Source organism: Corvus brachyrhynchos, unplaced genomic scaffold (assembly GCF_000691975.1).
Source record: "Corvus brachyrhynchos isolate BGI_N302 unplaced genomic scaffold, ASM69197v1 scaffold26, whole genome shotgun sequence".
In the NCBI taxonomy this organism is placed as follows: Eukaryota; Metazoa; Chordata; class Aves; order Passeriformes; family Corvidae; genus Corvus; species Corvus brachyrhynchos.
The window spans coordinates 4,668,382-4,688,257 of record NW_008239324.1 but is presented as its reverse complement, the minus strand read 5'-3'; the positions used below and the strand labels follow the sequence as shown (position 1 = coordinate 4,688,257).

The 19,876-nt window shown below is 49.4% G+C and overlaps 1 protein-coding gene across 1 annotated transcript; it reads right to left on the bottom strand.

Moving 5' to 3' along the window:
* Positions 1–90: 90 nt before the first annotated feature.
* Positions 91–19,302, bottom strand: HYDIN (HYDIN, axonemal central pair apparatus protein). Its single transcript, XM_017740799.1, has 19 exons — positions 18,881–19,302; positions 17,639–17,764; positions 17,258–17,377; positions 16,990–17,124; positions 16,584–16,783; positions 14,618–14,742; positions 13,854–14,055; positions 13,238–13,421; positions 12,791–12,890; positions 12,180–12,298; positions 11,392–11,615; positions 10,473–10,540; positions 8,853–9,088; positions 8,019–8,119; positions 6,660–6,795; positions 6,047–6,211; positions 3,744–3,896; positions 987–1,225; positions 91–652 (listed from the first exon to the last, which is right to left on the bottom strand). The coding sequence occupies exons 1-19, from the start codon at positions 19,139–19,141 to the stop codon at positions 91–93; spliced, it is 3,456 nt and encodes a 1,151-aa protein (XP_017596288.1). The 5' UTR covers positions 19,142–19,302.
* Between the last annotated feature and the right edge of the window lie 574 nt (positions 19,303–19,876).

The following is a 19,876-nucleotide window of genomic DNA, read 5'->3' as shown; positions in this document are numbered from 1 at the left end:
AGCTTTTGTTTTGCTCCTTGCTTCCCTCAGAAAAATCACTTGACACTAGTTTAATTTACTTCCTGCCTGGGCTTCTAGTCTAAGTGTAATTTATTTTCTCTGCTCTTCCTTTCTGCCCCAACACATAACACTGGTAATCTCCTGTTTGCTCCGAAGGAGCAGTATTTCCTTCAGCCTGGATTTTGGGCTCAGCACTGGGTTTTGGTAGCTATGGAAACACAAAAAAGCCTTAGCAACTGATGGTGGCCAGCAAGGAAAGCAACTGGTGCTGCCATGGAAACTTGTGGCCTTAAAACAGTTTCTTGAAGTCACTTGCTCCTTTTCCCAGGCAAACGTCAAGGGGCCGCAGAAGAAGCCCCAGTGGAGGGGACCTGATAGGGCAGGCTCAGCCCTTCGCGGAGCAGTGCTGGAGCAGCCTTCGAGCACCATCTCCACAGTCTGGCCTGGCCTCAGGTCCATCTGCAGCGGTCGCAGCTTAAACACGGGGCTGCCAGCTCTGGGGGTCTGCGAAGCATTTTTACTCTTGGTGCCACCGAGGGCGGGGGGACGAGTATTCCGCCAAAAGATGCGGAAACCTTCTGTGGTCCAGTACAGCCGATGGATGCGTCGTCCTTTGTTCGTCATTTTGAACTGGTAACAGCAGGGAGTGAAGCTAGAGGAGAAGCAGAGGTGGAAGATGTCAAGGGAGCTGCTATTTCCCTGTGATCACTCAGCTTCAGCACCCTGATGGCATTCCCTGACTGCACACTCTGCAATAAAACCTCCGCCCAAAAGGCTGCCCAAGCTCAAAGCTTCAGCCACAGTCAGGTCTTCCAGCTTTTCCATTTCTGTGGCTTTCCAGGATATCTGATGACTCTCAGATGACATGTTTCTAAAGGGAAACAGGCCTGGGACCTTGAGTATTGAAGAAGATCCAGCCTGAAAGACTGTGGAAAAATTGTTCCTTGCTGAACCCACAGGAGAAGTAGAAGCTGAGAGTCTCCTACCTGAAGTGGGGCTTAAAGTTGAGCGCTGGAGCGAAAGGTTTGTCAGTGACAATTGTGGTGCCGGTGCCCACAGCCTGGACAGGGATGATGTCCATATAGCTGTTCTCAATGAACACCTTCACCTTGTCCTGGAATTTCTCTGTGTCATCCAGGTTTGCTGTGACAATCAGAGACACCTCAGACTTAGGGGGGACCACTCCTTTACTGGGTTCAATCCTCCAGCGTGAGCGTTTGCCAGCCTGTAGGACAAGCCAAACACGAACTTAGGATAGAAACCATGGACCTGCTCTGCTGTGACGTGCAGGAAACAGGAGAACTGCTAAAAACGGGCTCAGGATTGAGCTTTAAAACAAATTTATTAACCAAAACTAAATTAAAATACAATAAGAGACCACTTGCAGCTATTTGCCTCACACAAGACAAAGGGGTGCAGTGCTGCAAGCTCGAGCCAGGGCAGAACAGATCACAGGCTCACTTACAGCCTTGGGCAACACATTTTATCCCCCAGTCTCTGCCTCCCGGCCGCCCCTTTCCCCACCCAACCAGAGCATCACGATGGGCTCGCTGTTGTCTAGAGTCCATTTGTTGGCTCGTTGTCCTCTGGCTGTTGTCTGGGGTCTTCTGACTGGACCAGGGAACATCCAGTAAAAAGAGTCCTTCATTTCCACCCTTATGTAGATAAGGGTTGAGGCCCTCCTTTTATGATTATCTTATGGGGGCTCTGGAACATTCCCCTGTTCTCCATTTTGTACCACTATCTCTAACGATTTTATTAACAGTGAACACATTAACTAATAACTTTTAACCTTGATAAGTTGCAACAATTTAATCTGATCAACGTACAACTGTTCAACTGCAGAAACATTCAACAACCTAATTAACAACCCTCTTTACTCACTAATTACCAACTTTATTTCAACAACTAATCAACAACTTTGTGAAAGCCAACTTTCTTAACTCTAATCATAACAAGCACTAAGAGAGGATAAAAATCATAAAGGCTGTAATTTCCCTAAGTCTAAGATATGGAGTCTGGCAACAGCAACTCTCCAAGAGCTTATACAACCTGTATTTTACCTTCCTTTAACAGACTCACGTCATTAGCCCAGTTTTGCTCAACCCAAGGGATGCTCCTCAGAAGAAGAAGGTTATTCCCCCTCCAGTCTCTCTTTGGAGTGCTTGCCAAGGGAAGCTATTTACTCTCTCCTGGCTTCCTGACAGTGGAGCTGGATCTGCACAAAGGCTCAAGGCCAGAGGAAGCCAGGACTGCTCAAATACCACCCCAGCAGCCACACGGCTGGAGGACACTGCTGAGAGCCTGAAGAATAACTCTGCAAAGCCAGCTGAGCAAAACCCCAACACCAAAGTCTCCTTTCCCAAGGGGCCTTCAGTGCTTCTGAACAGCCCCTGAAGGACCGAAGCCCTCGCTTCCCACTGACCATCAGCTGCAGAGAGGTGCCCCAGTGCCCTCTGCTTTGGAAAAGTCAGCTCTAAATGGTTATAGCAGGGCAGGAAAGCATTAAGCAGAAAAAACCCTGCAAGACGTGCCCTGTGGGCATGGCATGGCCTTCCTAAGCGTTCTCATCCTCTGGTTTCTCATGGACCTCCCTCTGCAGATGGGGCAGGAGAGCTGGAACTGCCCAGGGGAGGCAGCGAAGCCTTTACAGCAGCACAGCTGGACTGACACAGCTCTGCAGGTCAGGGCCTGGTACAAGCATGTCAAACCCATCCTTTCCATGCCAGGCCCACCCAGCCAAGGTGCACTGCTCCCTGCAGGGGTGGAGAGCAGAATTTCACTGTGGAGTCAGGGAAAGCTGCCCTGGCAATCCCCCACTTCAGGGTTATGTTTATCCCCCAAACAGCTGGAAAAGCAGCAAGAGGAAGATTCACCCCGTTCTTCCTTGGCCCAGGAGGCTGAGCTTGGACTCTCAGACAACACCTGATGCTTCATCCACAAACACAAACAAGTCCACAGTGTCAGGGCTGGCTTTAACCAGCTCCAGAAGTTCAACTCACCCAACACAAAGAAGATCAAACATCTTTTCAATGCTGTTTCCAAGCCTCTCCCAGATCCCCCCTCCTGCAGGGAGCACACTCCCCTCAGCCCCAAGCCATGCACCCCTCCTGGCTGCACCAGCCCTGCTACAGCTCCAGCCCTGCAGCTCATTCCCCTGTGTGGCCTCCACGAAATAAACAGCCCTTCTCTGCTGGAGGTCTCCTGAGATATTCTGCACTGCTACAGAGCCCACAGGCTCTGGGGATGCACAACCCTCCCAGGTGCATTTGTGTGCAAGGGCCCTACTGCTTTGACCCAGCAGTGTGTGTGAAACTTGCCTCCCCACGAGCAGTTTGAGGGCAGATCTCACACCCTGGTTTCTGCCATTAATAGAAGTTTGTCACAAAACAAATGCAGATGGAATGGGGAATCCATGAGGAAATCCATGCCCTCTCAGGAGCAAAGGGCCACAGGCTTCTCTTGATCTCAGAGCTCCAAAAACATGACTTGCACAGCTAAAGATCTTCCACAAAATAAAGAGAGAACTTGCAAACCTGATCCAGACTAATTTCTGCTCCAACCTCTCTACAAACTATTTCACTGAGGTGTGCCCGAGATCCTGGCTTCTCTTGCTGCACTGGGATGCAATATCTTGCTTCCACTTACACAGAACAATAGAAAAACATTGCATACAAAAAATCAAGTCAAGGGCTGCTACTAACCAGCCATTTTCACTGGAAAACAGCCCCACAGACACTTACCATCTCTGCCCAGAAGGTTGCAGGAATGTCAGTCTGATTGGAGAGCTGGAGAGATTTGGAACTATCTTGTAAGACTGGGATAGCGCCAAAGTTTATCTTTCTCGGATATACATAGACCACTGGTCCCTGTCCAATGCACTCTAAATGGATTTCCTGTTTCAGGAAGAAGGTAGGAAAGATTAAAAAAGAAGACTAAATGAGGAGAGTTTCAAAAGCTTAGACAGCTCTAAGAGCACTCCTAGACTGGGGATAATTATGGCTGTTTGAAGTTTTCAGTGATCTAGACTGAAACAGAAGGCCTGGAGCAAGTGTGGGGTCTGCAGCAATCCCATCTGAAAGCCACAAGATCCCATTATCAGGGGACAAAGAAATGCTGTTTGCCATGCTTGCTTCTTCACACCTCCTCCCCACTGCTACTTCCTCCTGCCTGCTTCATTCCCTGCTCCATCTTGCCCCAAACCACCTTCCCAACTTTTGCTGCTGCACAGCCATCCTTGAACACTAAGTTCTTCCCAAAGAAAGAAGCCAGTGTGAAACCAGCACAAGTCAGAAGCAAAGCAGGCTCTTCAGAGTAGAGATGAGGCAAGTTAGCTTCCTTCAATTTGTGCTTGTGTGTATTCTTCATATATATGAGTAAAGGGCATTAATTAGTAATTGCATCATTCAAGCAGTATATTTTTTTTAAAAAAAACCAAAGTCTGAACTGACTCAAAAAACAGTCTGAAACCCAAAAGGGTTGTTCTTGAAGAGCTGGTGCAGACAGTGGAACAAGGAACATGGATCCCACTGCTAAACTACCTGCTCACACCGGTGGAAAGCAGGACAATTCATTCAGTCTTGCTGGATTTCACTGGTCCCAAACACCCCAACTCTTACACAGGACTTGAATGCATAAAACTCACAACACCAGTAAGATTCACTGGAGGGCTTGGAGTATGATTTAACTACAGAAGAAACCAGCCTCCATGATGTAAAACCTTTAGTGATGTCTGACTTTGAGGGAATGCCATTGACAGCTGCCAGAATTACCTTCAGTCAGAAGGAGCAGCATCCAGAAATGCACATCCCTTTGGGAGATGATTGTGTGCAAAGAAGAGTAAAAAACTATGTACCATGGCTGGTACCTCAAGAATAAGGAACTAAAACCCTCCATGATGATGGATCTTTTATCCCTCTGGGAGAAGGGAGGCCCAGGGGGCTGCAGCCTGGCTGATGCTGCCCAAGGCTCCCTGGAAGGAGAAGCTGGAAGGAGCTGTGCCTCACCAGCTGGCTTTGCTTCCAGGTGACAGTGGGGCAGAAGCAGCAAAGGCAGCGCAGAGCCCTTTGGAGACGAGCAGAATAGCACCTGGAGGATGCCTGGCCCGGCTTCAGTTAGTGTGTGACAATGGGATCTATCCTCACTGAGGAAAAGGCTTATTAAAAAAAAAAAAAAACCACAAGCCAAACCCTTCCTCCTACAGTATTCTTAAAAGGGACAAGAAAAGCCCTGTTCAGCAGCATTACAGGCAATGTGACACACAGGAGCAGGAATAAAAGCAGATGGCAACTTTGCCCTGTTACTGCTACATACACACCCCCACATCCTGCAGCCCCGCTGGCTTTGGTGGCGTGGTAATGTCACATCTGACTATTTATTGAAGAGCATCCATGCCTGGCAGACAGGGCCTACAGTTTGTAGCCACTGTTGCTGTTATGACATATGCCTGAATCTTCTTTTAGGAGGCTTTAGTTCAGGAATTGCTTGCCTCGTCCATTTCCAAACTTGGTGGAAAAAACAAGCAAAGTGTGTGCTCCAGATGCAAGTTGTGTGGACATTCATATATCTTTGGCTGGGCTTTTGCTGAAGAGATAGGATGGATATTTCTCAGATCTGAGGGACCTGACTTTTAGACAAGCCCAGCCCTGCACAAAACATCCCTTCAGCGTGGTCTTGTACACAGTGCTTGCTTTAGAAGGATCCAGGAATGCTCCTGTGTGCTCCTGAACAGTTCTGCTGCAGCAGCACTTGTGTTCATCTGACAGCACGGTAGAGTGTGAGACTCAGGGACTGGTCTGGGTTTCAGACTGGGGTTGTTATCCCATCTCCCAGATTTGTAACTGTATGCTGGGTCAGGCACTGAAACTGCCACCTGTGAGGATTCCATCCTTTCTCTTTTCTAGGCATAAGCTGCTGCTTGTGCCACCAATCCCTTCTGTCCTTGTCCATGCCAGCTGTGTATCACGAGCTGCTGGGAGAATCCCTGTTTGTTTTACGCCCCACTGGGATGAGCTGCTCAAAGGCACACATCTCCCCTCACTCTCACCAGCGGGGATCCTTTGCTCCCAAACACGGCCACTTCAGCAGTGATGCTGCACTCTCCCAGCAACTGGGCCTCGAGTGTAAGTGGGATCTCCACCGAGCTGTGAGCCTCGATGATCCCGGACGGCGCAGAGCTGGAGTACCATGCAGCAGCCTTCTCCTTGTGTTCCTGGAAGGGACAGAATCAAAAGCAACTTCAGAACTGAGGAAACTTTAAACTCCTTAACGTCTACCACAAGAGCAACTCACACACACTTGTAAAAATCCTCAGCAGAAAGCAAAAAGGCGAAAAACAAGGTGCAAGTTGTAGGTGCTGAGCATCCCCAGGGGGTCCAAAAGTTGCTGCATCCACAGACACCCACTTCTGTGCTGGCAGCCTCCTTACATCAGAGTTTCACAACCCTCTAAGCTCTCCCACTTGAAAACAAGTCAAAGACTAGAATATAAACATCTTCCTCAAGACGTTAAACTGCTTCCTAAAGTTTGTATTCAGGTTCCTGTTCTCAGCAAACCTTTAAGTTTGAATAGAAACCAGCAAGGTCTTATCCAAACCCTTTTATTCCCCTAATAGCCCTCTCGATAACATTTGAGGGCAGGAGGTAGATGCAAGGCCAAACCTGAGGAAGGACCCCATAGCAGCCAGGAAGGTCGCTGTCATTCAGAAGGGTCAGCTTCTCGTTGTAGGGGACCTTTAGACAGCACCGCCCAAACGTCACGACAGGGTTGAGCACTTGCAGTGGAGGAACGATGCATCTGGGCAAAGAGATGACCCCAAGAGAATTAGAGATACTGAAAGCATTGAGAGCTTTTGCCCTCGAAGAGCTTGGAATGGAGCATAAGACATTTGTCAAACTGAATAGAGATTTAATACTCCTACAGTGATAAATCACCTTTAACTTCTTTTCACTCAAACCTTTTGTCAAGGAGGGACAAACCCTGAGGCTCCACACTGCAAAAGCTTTCAAGTACCCAGGCAGAGCATGTGCCCTGTTCCAGAGCTGTCTTAACAGCTTTGCCCCTTCTTTGCCCAAGGACACTTGCAAGGATTCCTGTAACAGTCCCAGTGAGCCATGAGCTCTGGGGGAGCCTTGCCCACAAGGACCAGTGCCCATCAAGGCTCAAGGAACACAAGACTCCAATGTCTCAGTAAAAATGACTCCCTCTTCTCCTACAGAGCTGTTGTCCTGCCTGAAAACTGAGCCATCTCTTCCAGCAGTGGAGGGCACAAGCCCTACAGAGTGGGTGATCAACTTCTTCCAATTCGTACAGCTCCCTTGATTCTTCACCCCATGGGTCTCTACACTGACTTGCTTGACAAAACTGCAGCCCAGGCAATGACTGCATGGCTCTGCCTGGGAGAGGGAACTGCATCCCTCTTGTCATTAAACTGATGCCCACAGCAGCATAGCAGGATGGAATTTGGCTGCAGCAGGAAAAACTTTTGGCCTCAACTCTGAGAACATTACTCAAAAGAGCCAGAGAGAAGCAGCAAAACCTGAGTTCACCTGCCACATGAAGGACTATATTCCTCTTCATAAGATCTTTTGCCCTCCCCACTCATGCCTCTTTCCCCACTGGCACATACACTGTTTAAGTAAACCAGGTCCCAGCTCTGAGCAGGCAGCTCACTGTGTCCCAAACCAATGCTGCAGGGTGGTCACAACCCAGCACCAGTTCACCACTTGTAGGAAGAAGGAGAGGCAACCCTTGGGAAATTTGTTACACCTCAAGCACCAAACCCCAGGCCAACAATTAATGTTATTCCTGCTCCCTTGAGAAAAAGACCAAAAAGGGCCATGCCTGGCTGTGAGCAGGGGGGCGTCTCACCACAGGCTGCTTTCCTAGCACTGTTCTCATGTCTAGATGGGCAGATCCAGCTCATTAAGCAACACTTCTCCTTTGGAGCTGCAGCTAGGCAGTGTGCTGGTGCTGCATGCACAAGGAAAGACGAGCAGCTGCAAGAAAAGCGCTGGTACCTGGCTGTGAGGGTCAGCGCCAACACCTTCTCGCCAACACCATCCACGTCCACCACCAGCTCCAGCCTGTACTCTCGGACTGTGTTGGAACACAGAGTGACCTGGTAGAACAGAAAAGAAGGGCAGCAAATATTTTCTCACTCCCAAAACCTCATCACCCATGTGTAGTGTCCTCCCATTCTTGTTCCATGGTACAGAAAGGGAGGATTTTGCCTTAATTCGTCTGCTGGTCCATAAGTAGAGCACAGTCTTTGGGAGTAACAAAAGCCTTCTGGCAATAAAAGATTTGTTAAAGGGACTAATTTTTCACCTGACTACAATGACATAAATGCAGAAGAAATCTGTTGTCTTGAAGAGAATGAGTCCAGCTTTACAGCAGGAAGCTGAGGGCAAAGTGTGGCCCAGCAGGGGCTGGGCAGTTTGGGGCTGAAGAATTTTTTCTGTCCCCACTGGAGATCCCTGCAGCGAATATAACTCATTGCTCCCCAGTAGAGGAGAAATGAGATGAGGAAGAAAAAGCAAACTGCTCTATACAATGATATCTCTCTCTTTAACAGCCACTTTCTGTCCTCATCCTTCCTCTGCCCACTTTCAATCAAAGAAATCACTCTCAAAAGCACAAGAATGGCTTCTGTACTTGATCATCTGGTACATGATTTCAGCTTGTGATTTTGGAAACAAAACAGCTCCTTCAGGAATATCCCAAGTGACCCAGCTAACAGAGGCCTCACACCAGTGCAGATCTCTCACTCACATGTGCTCAAAGCTGGCAGGGCTAAAGCCCTCCCACACAGCAGTGAAACTTCAGCCCCACCAGCTGGACTCTTCCCATACCTCGATATCCTGGGATCCCAGGGAGCGGATGGTCCCTCTGCAGGGACTCATGTGAAATTCCCTTGGCTTCATAAAACCCTGAGCTCCCTTCCTCCAAGACTGGCGAGTGGTTTTGAATATCTGAAGAGAGCTGCAAATGCTGGCCTCTCCCAAGCCGTCCTCAGGAATACAGAGGTTGAAGGCCATGGGTGCCAGGGAGGTGTTGGACAGGGAGCACCTCAAGGTGCGAGGAAAGCCTAAGAAAATGACACAAATATCCATTTAGGCATCAGTATCCCATGATTCCTGGTGTGAATGTCCTGGTAGGATAAAACTGCTTGAAGTTTAGCTCTTTGTCATCTGAACTACAGCTCATTGAGTAGAAGAGGGAGGAATTAATCCTCAGTTCCCTTTGACACTGATCCCAGATTGCTGCCTTGGAAATGTCCAGTCTTAGAACACCACAAACTTCTCTCTCTCTGAGAAGGAGGAGCTCTCTCACATGTCCCAAAGCAGCACCAGTTTTTTCTCACTAATGAATGTGCATCCAGACTGATCATTTTCTCTGAAAATTCAATCTGTAAAATTCCCTGCTAACTCCACCAACACTCAAGGTGTAAAAGCAGTGATTTGTCATTGAGGAGAAGCTACAGTTAAAGAAAGGGAGGATGGAATTAGGAACTAGAACATGATGCAAAGCACCCTAATGCAGTTTCTCTGGGCAGGATCCTTAAGGCATCTCCTGATTTGGGGCAACCAGACTGAGCTCATGACAACTCACAGCCCACTCCACTGGAGGCAAACCTGAGCCTTGCTTCGAGATCAGCAATTAGGAACCACCTCACACAACAAACGGGGACATCACACTCACGCTGCTCACTGGCAGTGATTGCTGCCCCCAAAGGTTCACACCAGTTCACTCTGAGACTCCATCATGGAAAGCAAGGGATACAGCCACACCTCATGGGGATGTCCTGCAGAGCCAGGACACCAGCCCACAACCTGCTCTGCAGGGGATATATGGCTTGGCTGGCCAGCTGTGTGTGGAGGAGACATCTCCCACAGGCTGCTTACCAAGAATGATTTGAACACAGATAGGGAGGAAAAGCCAACTGCAGGCACAGCCCAGAGCTTCTCCATGCCCATCAACAGTGGCCACTGCCAGCTCCAGCAGTGACTACAACACAGAGGCAAGAGGGACACAAGAAGGACAGACACAGATTTCACAATCCCAAATGCCACCAAGGTCGCTGGATGCAGACAACGGTCAGCAGCACAGTTAAAAGCAACAAAGATAAAACAGCTGCCTTCAGCTGAAGAGGCCTTAGGAATGAAATCAGATTAAGCAGGATGAATCTCCTATCACAGAACCATATTCCTGCCTGGTGCCTTTTATTATTGTGCCACTTACTCAAAAGGAAACTAAGAAGTGGCCAAACAGCGATGCTGACTTTGTATCCCTTTGGTCGTATTTGATCTCATGATGGCAAAATGCTGCCTAAGGCACCAGCAGCCCTGGAGTTAACACCCTGAAGAGGCTGTTTGGAGGAACACGAGTGACGGATGCTCTTACGTTCAAGTGCTCCATTTCAGCAATGCACAAACCTCTCCCACTGTGGTGGGAGCCCAGGGCACACTCACCAAAGGAGACGTCACCGAAGTGGAGGGCAGGCACATCAAAATGGAAAGTCGGTTCCATCACGAAGCCCCTGCAAGGACAAAGGCAGGGAGGCAGTGGCTTTGTTAAAGGGTATTGCAAAGGGTTCGGGTGTCTTTAGCTGCTGTCAGAGCCACCCTGGGTTTCAAATCAACCCAGCATCCTGTGTTCAGCACAGCACCCATGTGGACAGGAGGCAGCCAAAGCAAAGTGGTCAGCAGCTGACAGACTATTTGGGACAAGCCCTCAAGCTGCTGTGGTCAGGAGAAGTGAGTTTTACTTCTCCTATCATCACTTTTCTTTTTTTCCCACCTCTACCCTTTGCTGAGTGAGGATTTTATCCTTTGCAATGGCACCAGTCTGTGGGATGACTCCAAGTCCTTGGGACAGTTCTTGCTGCAGAGTTCCCTGTCCCACATCAGGCCTTTCCTTGCTATGCACTCTCTGCACAGGAGGTGGGAGCACAGCTTGTCTCCCACAGCATGGGCATGAGAGGTGAGGTGGGGCTGCTGCTGCCCCTTTGGGATGGATTCTTAACAGAAGTTTTTAAAAACACTGCTGCTGGTGCAGAATCACCCAGACTGGCCCATCTCCAAAGCTCTGGGGGCCTTGATGGGTGTTCAGGTGGGACATCCCAGGCCAGGTACTGCCCAAAGCTGATCCATCCCACTGCCTGCCACGGCCTAAGTGGGAGATATCCCTTTGGGAAGGAGTCACTCCAGCTCCTGGGTACCCACACAGGGCAGCAGGCACTCCCACACTAAAGGGATGCCAGGATCACAGCCAAGACTAAGACCTCAGGGAGCACCTTTTTTTTCTGCACCACAAAATGAGGTAAGATGGGAGATGATTACCCAGAGACAGCTGCAGATGTGCCCAGCAAGCTCCCAAAGCACTCCTCACCTGATAGTCAAGGTCACAGGCTTAGGGGATTCAGTCACATGGAACCAGAATTCTTCCTTGAACTCCCCCAGAACGGTGGGACAGAAAGAGATCTGGATGGCCTGAAGCCTGCCTGGTGCCACGATGCCCTCCTGGGGCAGGAAGGTGAAGCAGGAGCTCATGGCTGTGGCTGGAGGGGCAAGCCTGAAGAGAGCCTCAATAGGTCCATTGTTTAACAGGATCGCCTGCAGCAGCAGGAAAGCAACATGGAAATACATGAGGAATCTTCCTTTCTTACAGAAGTCTGAGTTGCTTTTGAATTAAATGATTAACACCTGTAAAAGGCGGAAGATGCCCTGGGCTGCTGCATGGCAGAAGCCAAAAAATACAGCTTTGAAATACAACTTTGTATGCCTTGGGGTTTTTCATGCAAAGTAGTGATAACTTCACATGACCAGAGGCACTCTGGGGTTTTCCCACTGGCACACACAGTCCACTTTGACCTGCAGCACAGAGGAGCTGCTCAGCACCACCAAGTTCATTCACGCCAGGCCCTAAGAGCAATGCTGGGCATCGCAGCATCACCCGTGAAATCAGCACAGAGCTGCTGCTGCTCCAGGTGTGCCCAACCCCACCACGGGCAGGGCACCTTCAGCTTCCATTGCAGCCAACCCATTTACTGCAAGTGCAAGAAACCAGAAGCAAAGATGTACAAAGTTCCTTTGCTTCCTTCCCAGGAATTCCACAGGTCCACAAAGCTCACTGCTGCCCCTGAAGCCACCAGGATCCACTCCAACCCTGCTGCTCACCTCATAGCTGTGGGCTGCTCTGACAAAAACCTCCCCAATGTCCAGTTCCTCAAAGCTGAAGTGGAGCTGGGGCCCAAGGCCTTCCCCTATGAGGAGCAGGGGCAGCCTGGTCTCACGGCCTGGGGAGAGATTTCTATTTCAGTACAGCAATTCCCTCTGCTATCCTGCATTTTCCAGGCTGCCTTAGTGCTAGTCCCTGACTCTGAGCTGCCTGGGACCAGCTCCTGTTGTTCCAGGAGAAGATACGGACCCTTCTCTTCCCTCAGGAGATATGGTCCATCCAGAGAGACCATGCTTTCTTCTACCCCTATATTTGATACTGGAACTTTAGGAAATGCCAGAAATTTTTTTCTTCCTCCTGGGTGCACTTCAGAAGTGTTTTTCCCAAAGGAGGAGGGGCAGACTAAATAAAGGCAGCATTCAGAACAGCTGAGAGGGAAAAAAAAACAAATAGAGGAGATCCCCTGGAAGCTGCAGGGACAGTGGGGATGTGCCAGCACTGCCCTGCTGACCACAGACCCTTCCCAGCAATTACACAGCAGCCCAGCGATCTGGGAGAGTATTTGCACCTCGCCTTCCCTGGGGTGAGAGGGCAGGAGAAGGAGCTGTACCTGAGATGTCGCAGTAAACTGCTTGCTCATAGACCCGGGCTGCTTGGGGCTTAAAGAACACATTGATTTCAGCTGAACAATTCGGCCTGATCTCTCCCTCCTAAAGCAGAAGGCGACAGCAAAACATCCATCTTCAAACATCACATTTCTTGTTTTCAACCATAGCCCTGTAAGCCTTTACTTAGAGCATCAATGACAAGCAAGGAGTAACAGTTATCAACAACACTGATAACAGACTGGAAGCTTTAGTCAGGCTCCTGCTGCCTGCCAGGAGCCCACAGGGCAGAAATGCTTTTTGCAATCAGCTCTCCAGCCTCACCAGAATCCCGATGACTTCTCTCTTGGCACACAAAGCCAGCTGAGGCAGGGATCTGTCAAGTGACCTCATTCAGGGATGAGGAGGAAGAGGAAGAGAAGCAGGAAGGGAGGTTCTCAGCCATCACTTACCTTTGGCTCAAGGGAGAAAATGTCATTGTTGAACAGCATGGGGTCTCCTTGCAGCCTTGCCCTCTCTCTCTGGATGGTGCGGGTGAGAAGAGCAGAGTGTTCTCGGTGAGTGGTGTCCACTCTGTGCTCCTTCAGAAAATCAGATAACTTGTCCTTTTCCTGCCGACACAGCCTGTGATACTGCCTGCAGCCACAGGAGAGACAAGCCCAGCAGGTTGTTTAATCAGCCACGTATTTGCAGAGAGAAGTGGAAGTGCAGAGGCAGCTCCTCAGCAAGGGGCTGACCCCGAGCCATGGGGTCCCAACTGGATCAGAGGATCACTTGTTGTTCACTGGCACAGCACACAGTTTTACTCCACACTTACAATCTCAAGAGAGGTTTCAAAAGCCAGCAGCCCTCAAGAGAACCTCCTGGCTCAAAGCCCCTGCCACAGCTGTGGGAGAATCCACTACCCACCACAAGTGGCTTTTCCGGACACACAACTGCTTGGGGGAGGAAGATAGAGATGGGATGGTTTACTTACCCTAAGCCATTCAAAAGCACCAGTATCTCCTGAAGCCACATAGTTTTACCTTTGGGAGAGGTATGTCACTGAAATGGATCTTTCAAACCTACCTCAGCTTCAGCTGATCCTCCTCTTCCTGAGTATCAAAAGCCTTCCACTGGAAGCGGGCTGTGATACCACTCAGGTTGTGGATGCGCACGGTTGTGTGGTTTGACATTGTGATGTACGTCTTCCCAACTGTCACAGTATCCCTGTCCAGCCTGATGTGGACATCCACAGCTGTTCCATGAAGGCTTGTGTGGGTGTTTTCACCTGGAACAAAGCAAAGGGGAGTCTTTGCTCAGCTGACTGGCTGATGGAAGCACAAGGAACAGAGCAAACCACAGGTGACAGAAGAAAGTGTCACAGCTTTTAGCTGAATGAACAGTTCCATGGATCAGTACATTTATCACAGCCTGAGAGCTGCATGTGCACAGCATGAGGATGTCCTGGACAACCTGCCAGCATTTCACCCTCTAGAACAGACCCCTACCAAAGGCTTCCTCATTTCCGGAGCTTTCAAACCTTCATTATTTCCAACCAATTAACTCCTGGGATTCATCGGGGCTCAAACTTCAGTACCAAGCTCACCCTTCCTGTTGCAGGTGAGTGTTTCCCAGGCGAGATGCAAACAAAAAGTATCAGACACACTGTCTAGAAATGGCATTTATATGGAGCGCTACAATGATCAAGATGACAAACCACTACAAAATGAACACCACAAAAACTGTCATCATCTCCCTCTTTAAACCCATGGCCACAGCAGTCTTTCTGTTTAGAAAGGGCTCTGCTTTGAGGGATGCAGGGAGTGCTCTGTGCAGTGCCCAGTGCTCACCTGTGTCGTAGTGCACTACAAGGGATGCAGAATGGTCACCACTCTGGAGTGGCTGAAATCCCACTGTCACCTGCACGGCATCGCCAACGCCCAGAGTTCCCACCTCCGGAGTGACAGAGAAAGGGCTGCAACACAGAGATATCAGGATTCCTGGGGGAGATCTGGAGATGTTATCCCTTTTGCAGTCCAGTTCACTTCTGCTCACTTGTGCAAGCAAGGAGCAAGCCAACCACAGCCAGCAGAAGATGAACAGAACAGACAGGATCAGAAACAGCTACTGACTCTTGTGGGAGGAGATCCAGCCCTCACAAGATCCTGTGGGATAAAATGACCTCATCTCCCCCATGCTCTGCATCCAGCTATCTGCAATGAGGCTCAAGGGTCATTTACATCTTGCATTTCATCAGGCATCAGCTCCCCATATTGACAGAGCTGGGCAAAAGTTATGGCCATGAGGATACCAAGGACCAAGTACTCCTGACATAATTTAGAAACAGCTGACAAGTGAACAAAGCTGGCAATTCTGTCACCAAAGCTCTCAAAGCACCATGCACCTGCACTTTTGGTAAATGCTGTGTGCAAGGAGGCTGCAATCGACTTCAAGTCCTGTGGTGTAATTATCTTCTACAGCCAAACTTTCTTTTGTCCACTGGTGCCTTAACTGCCATTGTTAAATCTTTTGATTTTGGAAGAATTGATCTCATTAGAAGTTACCTCTCACCCCAAGGAAGACAGAAAAATTACTGCTAATTGAATTGCTTCACCTGTCCATTAAAGCCTAAGAAACCCAAATATCATTTAATCTTAACATATATTATCTGCTAGTGATGGTGTAACAGCTGAAGTCAAACAGCACTAATTATTCCAGTAAACCCAGTCTGTTAGGTTAAAGCAGCCATTACTCCATCTCTTTGCTGAAAAATTCTGTACAGAATCAGCAGCTCATAAGCTCCATCTTTGCCTCTGTCACTGCACCCAGGCTCTATTTCTTCTATTTCAATATTTAATTCCTGAAGTTCAGAAACTCTTTAAATCCCTATCAAGCAGGATCCAACATGCTCTGTAGCACTCAATAGAACAGCTGGCAAGTACATTGCAAAAAGATGCCAAAATTTATTGGGTATTTATTTTGGCAGTGACAAAACAAGATCTGGAAACCCCAGAGAAAAACTGTACAGGGATTTACAAGTTCCTGCTTACATATTTGCACAGTCAAAAGCAGCAGCCTGTTTGAACAGCATCTGAGGAGCCTGCTTAAATAGCTTTGGCAGGCTTTGCTGGAAGCTCCTCTCAGACCTTCATGTTTCACAGCAGAAAAGTCAAGTTGCCTTTTGACCTCTGTTTTCCCAGGGAAAAAAATCAAAGCCACTCAGCTGCCCCAGGTTAATCAGCAGGTCTGTGCTGCATTCCTGACCTCAGCTCCTACACCAAGACCTCTGGGATCAAGTAACCCTCAACTCACCACCAGCCAACTGAACTGGTTTCCTTGCAGATATGGTGTCAAAAATGCACTTCCCTCTCCAGTTCAGCCAACTGGAGAAACAGTGATTGTCTTCTGAGACTGACAGAAACAGCACAGGCTGTCCACAGCACAGCTCACGTTGGGCATCTCATGAGAGGACCACTGGAAAACCACGTGCTTGTGGCCTCCCAGAGAACAGGCCTATTTGGCTGACAGTGCTGAGTAACCATTTCACAAGGTGCTTATGCTCAGGAGGGTGCAGCCAATACCTAACATGTTCCAGCACCCTCCAGGAAATCTGGGACAGAGAAAGCTCAAAGGCTGCATCCTGCTTAAAACATGAGAAGCAACAGCAAACCCCACACGTCCTGCCCACTTCCAGCCATGGCTGCAGGGCAGCAGCTCCGATGCTCTGGTTCCTTTTGTTGCTCTTTACCAACTCTGTTATCACCCAAACAGAGTTGGGGTTTGTTGTTTTGCACACTGAAAGCTGAGCTGCCTCACCTCTGGGTGCTGAGGTGGTAACGAGCTGTCCGGTTACCAAGGTTGTGAACCAGCAGAGTCTTCTCACTGCTGTACTTGACCGGACACTCCGAGAAGTCCAGAAGGTCAGGGAAGTCCAGGACGGCTCGGGCACCAACGGCACAAATTGGAACAATGAACTCTTCCCTTTCGGTGATGCAGAGGAGCTGGTGGAAATAATCCTGCAGGAAAAGAAACTGTCTCAGCACAGGACATTTATCCCCATCTTCAGCATGGGCAAAGAGTATCTCCCAGTTCTAGATCCAGTGCAACTCCACTGAAACCAGCAGAGGTCCTCAAAACTCAGGCCAGATGCCTTGCATTGAATCCAGCCTTGCAGGTTCACTTTCCGATGAAGACACCAATCTCTTGGGACCTCCAGACTCACCTTGTTCTGCCAAGGGGTGAAGAGGATGTGAATAGTAATAGAGAGGCCCGGTGGCACTTTATGGCACATACCACTGGGGCCCACCAGCTGGAAGTAAGGTGAGCTCTCCCAGGTGACCTTCACCTGCTGAGGAACCTGCAGGAAAGACATGGAATGATGGTTTTGCCACTTGTGGAAACAGGTGGACATGCCCTGGTGCCATCCTTAACCAGCTTTCTCTGCTCTCCTCTTCCAGCACAGTGGTAAACCTCCACATCCCAGCACTTACCTTGTCCCTGTTCCTCAGAACCACTGGCATTTCATAGACCTCACCAGGGGTGTAATTCTGAAACACCACCTCTGGTGGGAAAGGCTGAAGTGAGCGGTGATCTGGGTAAACTGCTGAGAACTGCAGAGGCAAGAGAGAACAGGGAGAGGTTCAGCTGCTGGGAGGAACATTCGTGAATGAGAATCCTGCACTGATCCCCAGTGAGTACAGACTCTGGGTGAGTACATCTGCCCAGCTCACACTGGGGAAACAGTGGCTCTTTCACCTCTGCCCTGGGCTGCTCAAAAGCTGCTGCACCACACCGAGGAGGCTCAAGCCAAGCAGCTCTTTTTGCACCCTCCTCAAATATCACATCAAACAGCAAGGGCAGGGAAGGGCTACCTTATGATGGGAGGTCTCAGGCTTGTCTTGAGGCTGGACAATCTGGGGCAGATTCAGCTTCTTCTTGCTGACCAGCCTCTTCCTGGTGGTGAGAGACACCTCCTTCTGGAAGGCAGAAGGAGTCAGCTGAAAGGTAAAAAAACCAGCAAGACCCTCAGAAATGCATGTTCATAGCGGCTTTTCTTGTTCACTTGCTACTGATGAATAATTTGTGATCACAGCCACTAGGACAGTTCTGGAAGCCCTGGAAGTTACCTGCTGAAATATTTAACATCAGTAAATTAATGATATAGAGCAGAATGCACATGCTGTAACCACGTGGCTCTGTCCCATTAGCTTCTCTGTGATTTGATGTGACACGTTTGGGGATTTCTGCTCTTTGGGCATTTGTTTCCAGTTTAGTTCCATTGGATTGAGCCAGTGACCTTTGCAGAGAGTGGGGAGGAGTTATCAGAACTCCCCTAACTCCATCCTTGCACGACACTCACAACCCACAGCGTGGAGATGTCACTGCTGGGTGAGTCCGAGGGAGGCAGGAAAGCAGCACTGTGCCAAGACTGAAGTGCACAGGAATGGGTCCAAGTTTCAGTGCTCTCTTTTTAATGAGCACTGTGTGTTTTCTCTGTCTGGCCTCACAGACCCCTCCACAGCAGAACACAGAGAGATGTCCTTGACAGAGCCCCAGCACCAGGGCATCTCCAGTCAAGTGAGCTCCAGTCAGCAAAGGGACATTTGTGGATGGGAAGGAGGAATTGCCCTGACTCCACTGCTGGGCTGGATCTGTGCTCCACACAGGAGATGAGAGAGAAGAGCTGGTTTGGAACCTGTTCTAGCTGGGACCACGTCTCTCGAAGCTCCAGGCAGAGTTTGAGCTGCCCTGCCCCTGCGAGGTGCCTAAGGGCAGGTTGGTGAGAGCAGCACAGGTGAGTGTCCAACCTGGCAGAAGGAATTACTGCCACACAGAGGGGATGGAAAGAAGCACACGCTCACAGCTTCAGCTTTACATTGGTAACTCGGCTCCGGTGGCACAGCCAGGCAAGATACTGGACTGCCCCTGAAGCAACACACGGTGTTCCCTCCTGCACCACGACAGCCCCCACCAACAGGAGCACGGCACAAAGAGGTGGGGAGAGGGTCTGCAGCTTCCCAGTGCTGCTGTACAACACGGGGGGCAGGGAGGGGAGGGACACGAGGGGACACGAGCCTTAACACAGCTCAGGCCCAGTCACAGCAGGTACTCACAGGTTTCTCTGCTTCTCTGACCAGCTTTTGAGTACGATGTTCCACCACTCTGCCCTGGGATCCAGAAGCCATTTTGGAGAATGCCTCAAATGGATGATTTGTGCCACCGGCCATGTCCTGGCTCACCTGGAAGGAGCAACAATGGAACTCTGAAAATCCAGAATCCCATTCACGGCAGACCCAAAGGATACAATGGTGTCTCCAGGCTGTGGCATTCTTCAGAAGTGAAGAACATGAGGCCACCCCACCCTGATTCATCATAAGACCATATTTAAGTGTCTGAGTTAAGATTCATAGAAGTAAAACCCCAAAACAAACAGACCCTGAAACAAAACAGCCTTTTGCTGGGGGCGCAGTCCCACGAGCCACAAAGACTTGTCAGAGCCTGGTGGCACTTATCTCCCACCTTTTCCATCACTTTTGGAACCCCATTTTCTGAAATTATTAACCAAATCTCTGTTAATATCCAAACTGTCCTTTATCACACTTTACAAGATATTTTTTGGTGGGAACAGAAGGAAAGTGAATGTCACTTGGCTGCTTACCTGGCTAAACAACCTCAGCTCCTTCAGATGCTCCTCATAAGACTTGTGAGGAGGCTGATGACATGTAATTCCTCATTACCTTGGTAATTCCCATTTTGAGGATTCAGTTGACAAAGTGCCCAGTCTAACTGCCTGAAATTAGACTCCAACTCACCAAAGGCTGCTTGATGGCTGCAGATGACGTGGAAGATGAGAATTCAGCCAAGGTACTGCAGGTGTGACTGTTAACATCGATGTTACAATCAGTCATTGCTCTATGGTTGGTGGTTTCACAGAGATCAATGGAACTGGGACACAATGGATGGAACCCAGAATGGGGCAGAACCAGGTCTATGTGTGGATGGAACCTGGGCAGTGAGTGGGCAGAGCAGGAGAGGAGACAGCTCAGAGCTTGACACTGGCCAAAGCACACTCGTGTCTGTGCTCCTGGGCTGCTGCTCTGCTGCATTGC